At 39.2% G+C, this 11,781-nt stretch overlaps 1 protein-coding gene across 1 annotated transcript; it reads right to left on the reverse strand.

Annotated features, from left to right (window-relative positions):
- Positions 1–38: 38 nt before the first annotated feature.
- Positions 39–11,221, reverse strand: LOC103472751 (E3 ubiquitin-protein ligase TRIM38-like). The gene is made up of 10 exons (XM_017307363.2): positions 10,413–11,221; positions 8,252–8,813; positions 7,342–7,575; positions 7,235–7,250; positions 3,249–3,823; positions 2,978–3,073; positions 1,708–1,941; positions 1,409–1,553; positions 1,307–1,333; positions 39–1,210 (listed from the first exon to the last, which is right to left on the reverse strand). Exons 2-10 carry the CDS (start codon positions 8,756–8,758, stop codon positions 639–641), a joined length of 2,406 nt encoding a protein of 801 aa, XP_017162852.2. The 5' UTR covers positions 8,759–8,813; positions 10,413–11,221; the 3' UTR covers positions 39–638.
- Positions 11,222–11,781: the final 560 nt, after the last annotated feature.

Raw genomic sequence — 11,781 nt, forward strand, 5'->3', positions numbered from 1 at the left:
TCTTGAATGAAAAATGTCAAGTACAACACAACATATTTTTTGCTTTTTCAATCATGTTTTTATGTCACAAACTTGCAGAAAACAATATACCAAGAATTCAAAACTCAGGAGTTTTATAAATGATAGAATAACCAAACTTCTTGTTGTTTTGTCTACCAAGATGTCAAGTAAACAAAGGTGTGAAATTGCAGCGAAGAAAATAAACATTCAGGATGATTATACAGACAGTTACACAAAAATCTGTCAAGCTGACAAACAACAGAGTGAAAGATTGCAGTTCTTTCCTTGTTTCACTGACCCTTAAAGTCTCACCATGTCGTAAAACTAATTGCCAATTGGGGATAGTAAAGATACCCTGACCCTAGAGCCTAGATTGCAACTCTCGTTCATCCATTCACACACAGACTTACACATAGCATTTCAAACTAATTTCCTGGATTTAAATTGTTTCCAAATGATGACTCTTTCTTGTAAAACTACAGTTACTACAGATAAAAATACAATTTGTGCTAGCTTGATTTTTAAGCTTTTTAAATGTACTTCTGTGATGCATCAAATTATTGAATGCTCCTCGTCTACCACACAAAATTAGGTCTGAATACTCTGACTGAAATATGGAGAACCAACTGCTTCCATTCCTAATTCATTTCTGTGTGGTTTATTTTTGAAATAATCAAAGGCTCAAAGTTGATCTCATTTTTCATATGCAGACTGAAAAACGGATGAAGCTCGTCTTGGAATGAGCACTTGGAGAACGAGTAGATGTGAGACCGGGCCGTCACGTCGTAGAAGGACACAATGCCTTCCTTATAGTCCACAAACACCCCAACCTTCTTTGGTTGGTCTTTAAAAGACAGTGAAACAGGTGGAGCCGTCATGACTGCATATGCTGTAAATGGCTTTGGTACATCACACTCTTCAAAATGTACCAGAACCCAGTAGCCGTTATCTGGGTTTAAAGCTGGTCGTCCCCTGCGGTTGGCGCTTCCCCTGGCTACACCTAGATCCCACCCGTTTGTGCTGCCAACCTCCACCTCCCAGTAGGACTTCCCAGTTGCCAAGGCGTTGACTCCCAGGACGCTGCCGAGCACATCATATCTCTTCGGAGAATCAGCCACTTCCTGGTTTTCTCCTCCGTCTCTCACTTTGCTGCGATCATCAGAGACAACCAGGCGCCGGTGTGCGGTATCTGGGTCCAGCCTCACATCCACTGGAAACCCAAAGTCGGAGGAAAAGGAACAAGCATCTTTCAGAATCAAATCAACCGTGTTTAAGACTGAGTATGAGAGAAGAAAGTGAAATGTACCTTCAAACTTTGTGAATCTCGCAAGTTCTGTGAAGAGAAAATTTTGTTTTTGATCCATTCTATCCACAATTTGGGTTGTATCACTATAAAGTCAGGTCTTACCAATGGTGGCCAGCTTCTCTAGCTGCTGCTGAATATTTTCAATCATTGTCGCGGTTTCTCTCATGGAGCCAAAAGACAGAGTGGTGTCAAGTTCAATGTACGTCCAGTCTTTCATGACATCCTGAACTGAAAGAGATGGGTACATCTGGAAAAACAGGTTAAAAAAAGAACAGAGTTAAACTAATGATCATAACATCTCTACACAAACAAGAAGAAATGATCATTTATATGCATTTTTTTGATGAGGATTTTGGAAACCGATGCAAGCTTTTAAGGTAAAGCTTGCATTTACCTCTGACCTGTAGGAACAGGATGTGATCTTCAAGTGCCGATATATCATTTAGCTTTGAGATTGTTGTCTCGAGTTTGTTGATTTCATCTTCCAACTCATCTTTGAGATTTTTTGACTCCTTATTTAATAACCGCAGCTTGTCTTCAAGTGGGTTTAGCGCCTCTGCCTTAGCTGCCTTCACAACATCAAGCACAGCTGTGAACAGAGCATCAATATCCCACCACTCTTTCCCAACATGCTCCTAAAAAATGAGAAAAATTATGCTTTAAAAATTTCGGGTTTTTTCCCAAAATGTACCTGTTTTTATGATGTCACACAAAACTTTGGTTGAATATCTTTCTTGCGACACTGATACACTACAAGACTGAAGTCTGGACGATGCCGAGTGCAGTCTGGATTTAATGGTATAATTAGGATAACGTCTTTAGAAATTCCTTTTGTTAAGCAAATCTGCTCCGGCACATAGGCACCAATCTTCTCAATACGGTAAGCTTGAAATTGTGGAGATGGGACACAGATGGTTCACTCCCCTCTTAGATTTGGCCATTGTTTAAGAAAGTTGTGTTGGTGAGTTGAGTGGGTTGTGTCTCATATTTTCTTTACCAATCCTATTGACGCTTGAATGGTGTTTGAATCACCAAAACATACTGGGAGTTTAACAACCCCAACTGTGTGGCACTTGAACCTTCTTCTAATCCCCAGTTTGGCCACAAACTGTTGTAGGACAGCATCAGATCCAATACTTGTCACTGGCATTAAAATCACTACCAAGCAGATTCAAAAGGTGTTCAATCGAGTTATGTTCACGACAAGAGGCAGGTCATTCCTTCATCCTCTCTCCCAAATTCTGAAGCTAAGCATTGATACTTGATGGCCAGTGTTTTATGTTGCCTCCAATGCTTAGGGTTTTTCCAAGGAAGTGAATGCCACCCCACACCATCCAGCTATTTCAGACAAAAGTTGATTAGCATTGGAGAAGAAGATTTTTCAGGGTTTGCATGGTTGTAGTCCAAGTACTCAACTCTGCTGCTCTACATGTAGCTGCATTTCACTTATAGTCATCACACTATTTCAATGGTTATGCATGGACTTTCCAACTGTTTGATTAACAGTAAAGAAGTTTTGTTACCTTGATTTATCAGGGTAAATACTCAGCAGGCCTGAAACTTCTGAATTTTTCCAGGGGGTGAGCAATTTTTCTTTTTCCTTTTTTTTTGTGACAGCATCTCAGACTTCAACCAAGTGGTTACAGCTTGACCTCTTTGTTATACTCGTACCTTACAACTCTTCAGAGCTTCATTGATCTCATCAATCTTTGCTTTCCTTGTCATGATTCTCTCTTGTAACTGCGCCTTGGTGTCCTCGATTTGATTCTGTAGAAGACAAGAGCAAATCTTGCCAAACATCTTCTACGTATTGCTTGAACAATGTCCCTCTGTAACTTTGACCTTAACTGTTGTTCACCTACACAATTCGTATTTGTTCAGCACATTGCAGAAACTTATACTCAACACTCATACGTCTTTAACTGAATAAAGAAGTTTATACCTTTTTCTCTTGCCATTCCTCTTCAGCAGAGACAACTTCCCCATGGTCTCCATCCAAACATCGAGCGCAAACACATGTTTGTCGCTTCCTGCAGTAAAGCTCAAGCGGGCATCCATGAGTGGGGCAGGCCCTGGTGTCCAGGTTCTCCACAGGTTCCACCAGTTTGTGGCCCTTCAGTCTTTTAGCTGAATAATGGTTCTCCAAGTGGGTTGAACAAAATGAGGCCACGCACACGAGGCAGGACTTTTCAGCCTTCTTCTTGGGCACCGTGCAGGCATCACAGGGCACCTCGCCGGCGGCCCCAGTAAACGTCTGGCTCAGTGTGTTTTTCACCTCTTGGACAATGTCTCTCAGGACATTATTCACCTTAGGAGCTTTCCTCAGATGCTTTTTGCAAAGAGGACAAGCATCGTCAACTTGAAATGAGGCGATGCTGAGCTCCAGGCACCTCATGCAGAAGGAGTGACCACAAGATGTGGTCACAGGATCGGTAAATGTTTCCATGCAGATGGGGCATGTTAGGTGTTTTTCCAGAAAGCAGTCATCTTTGACGGATTTGGCCGTGGCGGTCATGTCTGCCAAAATACACCGAAACAAGATTACGCAGTTAGAAAATGTTGGATTTCTACTTTTGGAAAGTTGCAAACAGTAACATAGAGTGGGACCATTAATAATGTTTTTGAAGCACTTTCATACAAAGTGATGAACAGTTACAAGGAAATAAGACAAAAATAGACCAGCACAGATTAAAAACAGATAAAATACCAAGAAAGTAAGACAGAAAGTAGGGTTTAAAACTATAACAGGCGTAAACAAGTAGATTTTTAAGCTAGTTTCCCTGCCTGATGTCCTGAAGCACAGAAATGGGGCACGAAAGGAGAAGGCACGTTCGCCAACAGTTTTTCCTCTCACTTGAGGAATTTTTAAAAGACTAGTGCCTTGTGATCTGAGAGCAAAATGTCAGAGAGATAAGAGGGTGCCAATCTGTTTAAAGCCTTGTAGATGAACAACTAGATCTTGAAGTCTGCTTGAGCTCGACAGGGCAGCCAATGAAAGATGTGTGGATATATGTTTTGGTTTTAGTCAGAACACCATAACAGCTGCAGCTGCATTCAGAACTGCCTAAAATATTTAGTTGTAACTCAGAGTAAAGGGCATTGCAATAATCAGTAATGATCAGTCAAGGTAGTGTATGTATTACACTTACACTGGCTGATGTCTTTCATACTAACAATCATATTAGAAGTATTTTGCCATCATTTTAAGGTGTTCTATCACAGATTTACCTGAATAAGCAACATATGGCTGGGTATATGTATATGTTAAAACTATAACTGACGTAAACAAGTAGATTTTTAAGCTAGCTTCCTCAGGCAGGTATATATATATATATATATATATATATATATATATATATATATATATATATATATATATATATATATATATATGCTCCATGGACTCCATGACTGCTGGAGAGTTCCCCAGGTGACTCTAATGGATAGGTGGATGTTTCACAGCTCCTATCTAACAGCTCTTTTTAAATTTGGTTTGTAAATGTAAGAAGTTATGGAATGTAAATGAGTAATATTGCAATTTAGGTAAAATGGAATAATCTGTATGTGTTTCAAGGACTCAACATCGAATTAAGAATAAGAATAAATACGTAATAGTTGATGAAATGGAAATAACTGGTTATTTAAAGTCCTCTTTATCTTATTTCAAAAAAGAGGCCCACAGGACTGCGCATCAAAATTACTTCATAATATCTTGTTATATCTAAAACACTGATTAAATAAAGAACTGCTTGTTGTAAAACAAAATGTCATGGGTCAGTTTCAAAATCCTTGTTTGAGCTCCACTTGCATCTATAAAATTGCCCATTGCTGAGACTAGAAAATTAGTTCTTTTCCTGTTGTGCCTAATGTCGCTAATTCACATCATAGCTAAATTTAGATCAAGTGTAGGTACAATATTGAAATTAACCATCTCCATTTAATTTAACATAACTGGAAACAGAATCACAGTTTGTTGTTATAAATTTGAATTTAAATTCAGGCTCTTATGGGGAAACCATTTCACCTGCTTCCAGTATAAATATCAGGGAAATTACAGAATTCTGGACGATTCTTCTAGTCCTTGAAGACAGGTTTTCGTTAGAATTGCTGTTTTTAAGATATCTTTGTGGGAAAACCTTTTCTGCCATTTACTTAAAAATGTGCTGACTGAAATAAAGTGCCAGTAGCTTTTTGTGGCTGTTTAGTTGAATTTGAAAAAAATTTTTAAAAAATTATATTCCGTTATTTCACCCAAATCAACTAGATGAGTAGCTGATTTGCAAGCGGTGGTGACACATAAGTTAGTCTCTACCACATCTACATTGTATCAATTCTTGTTGAGATAACTTTCCTTCACTTTCTTAAAAAGAAAAAAAAAACAAAGCTCTTCCACCCAATTATTGAGAAAATAATACCCTTTCACTCTTCTGCCATTTTGCAATATTTTCCAGGGAGGGAAAATGTTGCTAGATCCTAGTTATGGTGGTTAGCAGTAAAACATTTCTGTTTTTAATTTATTTTTACTTATTTATTTTGTTTTAAGATCCAAAAGGTGAACTGTGTGGACCCTGAGTGTGGTGGTTTGACTAGTTGTCTTGTTGAGAGTCTGAACAAAAAGGAAGTAGTCAAAAAAGCTGATTTTTATGCGACAACTCTCTTGATTCTTTGTGAAACAGAAGAGAATTTCATTTTGAACTACATGCCCTTAGCGTGAAAAGACTAACAACATACATACAAGCCTCAAATAAGATAAACCACACTCCTAAATGTTCCAAAACAAGTGTTAGAAGAGATTAAACACAAGAAGTTTACAAAAGCAGAAGTAGAAGACCTAGAGCAGAGGTTTACCTTCAGGTTGCTGAGCCGCTCACGTCAGCAGTGTCCGCCCTGTTCCCTCTACTCCCACCTAGTGAATGATCCTGTTCTTACCTTCTGACTTCCTAGTTGTGCTAAGTTTCATTTCTATACAATAGGTCAACTCAGGCACCTCCTTTATTTATTGACGGAAGCTGGTATTCAACTGAGCTATCGTCATTTATTTGCATGCTGCTGGGTGTTGCCTTGTGGTAGGTAGTAACGTATACAGTCACTATGAAGCCCATTCCACAGAAAAACAAAGAGTTGATGAGGGCTGTACAGTTTTGGTTGTGGAAAGTAACACATTAACCTCTAAGGACTAAAAGCATACCGATATTTTGATTGAGAGATTATTTGGAGCACAATTTATACGTAAATATATGACTAAATAGAACAACAAAATTTGTTTTTTAGTGCAACTCTGAAGAATAATATTTTCCTTAGGGAAATATTTCATTGTTTAAAGAGGAATAAAGTAGATTTGTATACTATGAAATTGCTATTTCCTGGGGGGTGAGGTGGATTACACAACGAAGGCCAAAAAGAATCCGCAACTTTTTGACAACTTTTGTCAAGAAGAGATATTTCTACCACTAAACTAGATAAGATGACTTGCTAGTGTCGGTAAGAGAAAACCCAAAACATGCACTGAAAGTCGGTATATAATCACTTTGCAAAGGGAATAATGACTCCAGTATACTTTGAGTGGCATCTAAATATAGTTCCTGGTCATAAACTATGTGTGAATGTTCTCACGCACATCATACCCATTGTAGAATATTATTTTAGCTCAGTTACGATGTGCTGAGTAATACAAAAATATGTGTTTTTTTTGCATTCCTCGTTCATGTGTTTATACTTCTATCATGTTCAAATGAAATACATAAAATAACTACTGAAGGCCTTCTGCAGAAGTCTGGTCAGAGTGTGAAGGTGTGCAGAGAAATTACAAGAGGAGACAGATTTCTGAGAGCTCATATTTTTATAGAACAAAATATATATTTTTATTATGTCACAATTATATTGCTTTGGTTCACAGATGTCGAGCATCTTGTCGTTCCGCTCATGAACAGGAGTGTAGGAATCGCTATGGAGAAACAAAAAGATCCATTAACTCAAACAACCGTTTAGATGTTTTTTCTTTTTTCAGTGAGTTGACTTGTGGCGACAAGTCAGACCTGCAGAAAGTGGAGGTTGTCTTCGGTCTGTAAGAGCTGCTCCAGCTCCGCGTTCCTCTCCTGCAGCTCGCTGATCTCCTCTTCCAGCTGTTTGACCAGCTTCCTGGTTTGCACCCAAAGTTCTGCTGGAAGTTCTCCTCCATGGAGGCCTGCGGTCCGCTCCGCGTCCTCAGCCACGCTCAGCTTCTCCTGAATCTCTTGCTGAAGCTTCAATCGTCTGCGCTTCAGTTTAGTCTGTGGAGAGAACGACGATTTTTTGATGCCTTTTTTTTTTAAGTTACGGTTTGTTGTTATAATAGGATGCATGTGTTTTTCTGCTGTTTTAGCCCTCTGTTAAGCTAAATAAAACTCTTTTAGAGCCACAATTTTCTATATTCTAAAAAAAATTGTTGGTTGTGCACAAATATTTTAAAATTATCAAGAACATCTGTGGTAGAACCAAAGAGCCATTTGCAATATACCCCCGGGCAACAGAAATTGTGCCCCATTAGACTTGCTAAAAGTTGAATTGGTTCTTCATTATATCATAAAACAAATATGCATTGAAAGCCACAAAACTCACACATAACAAAAAATATTGTTGAAATAAAAAAGTTATTTGTCAGGCTTGCTTCATAAACTTAAGTTAACCAAATAAATGTATTCAATTGATTACCTGTAACAATTTTTCAAAGTTGGATTACCTGTTTTTTTGTTGTTTTTCAATGTATGCTGCTTGATGGTTAAATAGCTAGAAAATCTTTTGGCTGGCTAACATGATGCTAAACCTTCAGGACGTGCTAGTTATCTCAGTATAATGCTTTTAGCTCAATTTTTCAGGTGAAAAAAAAAAGTTCAAACGTTAAATTTCACAAACATTTGCTAGAAAACCCATTTTTTTCTTCCAACAAAATCAAAATTCCCTCTTTACCTTGTTCTTAGCAGCTTCCTTGTTGATAGAAACAACATGGTGGCCTCTGTGCTCCGTCTTGGCGCAGGTGGCGCAAATGCAGGTTCGGTCACTCCGGCAGAACTTTTCCAACTTCCTCCCATGTAGCCGACACACAGAGTCCTCCAGGTTCTTCGCCACACTGACCAGCAGATGGCGTACGAGGTCCTCCCTCTGATAATGTGGCTCCAGATGAGCGGAGCAGTACGAGGCCAGGCACGCCAGGCAGGACCGGACCGCGGCCCGCCGAGACGGACAGACGTCACACGGGACCTCTCCCGCTTTGAGCGGTTCGGCTTCGCTTTCAGTTCGCTCGGTCTTCAGCTGCGGCCGTTTGGGGAAGACCGCCATGCAGAGGGGGCACTGGCAGCTCTCGCTGATCCTCCAGTACTCTCCTATGCACTCCAGGCAGAAGCTGTGTCCGCAGGGGAGGGACGCTGGGCTGGTGAACTCATCCCGGCAGATGCAGCAGTCAGCAGGCGTTGACATCGGGTTCGGGCTCAGCAAGCAACCGGTACGAGACGGATTCACATTTAACTGGATGCTGGGTACAGTTTGTAGGAGTGGAGCCATGTTTATTTGTGTAGCACATTTCAGCAACAAACTCCATACAGTAACCAATAATGAAATGAGTCATAAACGTTACATTTTGTCAAATACCATCATCAAGCAATGTTGCATAAAGTATCCTGGTCAATATTGCATTTGCTACTAATCAAAAGAAACTCTAAACAGGTGGGTTTCAAGCCTTGATTTAAATGAACTCGGTGTTTTGGCTGTTTTGTTGTTTTCCAGAAGTTTGTTCCAGATTTGTGATGCATACAAGCTGAATGCTGCAGAGGAGACCAGAACCAGAAGACCTGAGATTTCTGGAAGGTTTACACAACAACAAATGTTACGTGTCTTGGTTTTGACTCAGCTGTTAAGTAATCATACCTTTTACAAGTCAGAATTGTTTTCCTGTTTGTCGGTTGTGTGTAAATCCATCAAGCTGGGGAATTAATTGTTGTTTTATTCATTTTTCTAAAGTGAACAAAAATAGATACCCTGACCTGCATTGATGCAAAACGAATGATTGATGATGCGGCGTAGATAAGAGTTTGTTCAAAAGTCAGCATAATTCTGACAAATTCTAAACCTCAAATCTTTTGGGCCTCCCCCGGAAATTGGGGTCCTGGGATACGGCCCATGTAAATCCTTTCTAAAGTCTGTAAAAGATTATACCTTTTACAGGTTCAATTTTTTTTCTGGTTTGGCAGTTGCGTGTAAATTGATCAAATACACCTGCCTATACAATCCTGCATTGCCAAGACGATTTGGAAAAACAAAAACAATCTAGAAACCTAATCATCATCCGACTCTTTGTGTTTGCCTTTCTGTTTGTTTCCCCATCAACTCAGAAAACCTAAGAGACCTGAAACATGCAGTCAAACTTCATTTTCTGATTTAACCTTCAAATGAGTTCTTAAAAAGTCATCAGTAGCAAAGGGATGACCTTTGACAAAGTCGAGTCAAGTGATCCGTTTTTACTGCAGTTTGTCGTTTGTGCTGCCGTTTTGCCTCAAAGGTAATTCGGTTCAACCCAACTGATTAATAGTTGGGTTGAGGTAGACAAATCGTACCTCAACACGCTTTAAACGACAAACAAAGCCATAAATATTGAGGAATTTAATTCCAACAGAATTAAACTGAATAAAGTGTTGAAAATATTCAGTTACATAAATCCCAGTTTTACTCTAATGTACCCACTGTAGTCAAGTTGAGTCCTATTAATGCAGCTGTACTTGTGTATTTTGGCACAAATATCAGTTCTCATGCCAGTACTATTAATCCCTGACTGTGATAGGTCAGAGCATTAATGACGTTAAAAATGTGACTCAGTAAATCAGAAGTGAAAAGGCTGTAATAATAATATTGATAATAATAATACTAATAAATCAAGATGAGCTGCTGATTGTCTCAATAAATGTCTCCCATTTATTTACAGCAAAATCTAATTTTTCTGGCCATAGATTTAGACATCAGAAGTGAAAATGAAACATACCCACTGAAAAGTTAGTAAAAAACACAAAACCTATCATAACAGCGTATATAATTACTTACCTCTGACAGAAATAAAAAATAATAATTTAAAAGTACATACCCTTCTTTAAAAAGTATCGCCAACTTGTCCTTTGTGAAGCTTTGGCAGAGTTAAGTTTCTTATCTGCTCTATTTCTTTTGTTGTTGTTCCTTTATAGATATAGGCGCACCTTTGTGCGGGAAAAGAGAGGGCGGGGCTTTAGAACTGTCATTTCCTGGATGCTCTTAAACTCATAATCCCGTCCATAAAGTTGCTCTTCACAAGCCGGCCTTGAGAGGTCTTCCTCAGAAATATGAGGAACATACAGGATCCGTCCGGACCCGCAGCAGTGGGAGGACCTACTCTGTCACTTCTGCCTGAGGCGTTACGGTGGAATAATGACTATACGTCTTTAAGTCAAATCTGTTATGTTGTGATTGGTTCCTGTGGATGAGACGAGCTCCACGTGCCGCCGGCGAGAGATAAACAGATGTGGTCACACGTAACAGCGACGTCACAATCATCAGGGAATTGCAACATCTGGGGGAAATGTCTCGGCGTCATCACAGAGCTCGAGAGCAAAGTTATGTCGAATACGCTCTAGATGTATGGCAGGACAATTTATTATTTAATACGTACTCGCCAATGGGAAAGAAATAAACTGTGCTTGTTGTTGATGTTGTGGTGGTGAGAGTCTTAACTCTGAGTCTCCAACTTCTCCCGTTCTCCCCCCACGTCTTCCCCCGGGACACTTTACTGTTCCTTTGCCCATTTTGAAGATTATTCCTGAAATAGCAACAATTCCTTCAAGATTAGTATGCCTCTAAATATGACTTCAGTAAATTTGGGACCACTAAAACTAGGAATTTCCTCCCCTTTTTCTCAAGGAATCTAAAATCTGATCAATCAAAAGCAGAAGCAAAAATCTGAAAATGCAATATTCATAAGTGTACTTATGAAAACATTATTTTCATAACTAAAAGAAGATTTTTTATTTTTTTTTATTATCAGGGTCACTTTATGAGAATATTGTTCATAGTCTACAAGTACCAAAAATCTTTTTGACTTTTTCCGTTTACCAAAATTGGAGATAAAATTGGTTATTTTGTTAGCTAAAGGATCATTTTTAGTAGATGTTGTGGTAAGGAATGATTTGAATAGTAAATACAAGGTTGGATAAAATAACAGGCCACATCCATGCTTCAGTATATCCATCTTGTCATATTTGGCGGTTTTTGAGGAGGACCCAAATACCAGCAGGAGAGGCAGGCGAGTGGTGGCGCTAGAATTTAACGATGAATTGATAAACTTAAAGAACTTAGGGAAACCACACAGGAATCAGGGTGGCAGCAACAGTATAGTAGACTGCAGCAGTGATTAAGTGAAAGAAACCAAAGAGCATGAGGGAATAATCTTAGAGACGGTAGTGCGAATAGAGTGAGGACGTACT

The sequence above is a fragment of the Poecilia reticulata genome, chromosome 18 (genome assembly GCF_904066995.2).
Source record: "Poecilia reticulata chromosome 18, P_reticulata-male-v2, whole genome shotgun sequence".
Classification (NCBI taxonomy): Eukaryota; Metazoa; Chordata; class Actinopteri; order Cyprinodontiformes; family Poeciliidae; genus Poecilia; species Poecilia reticulata.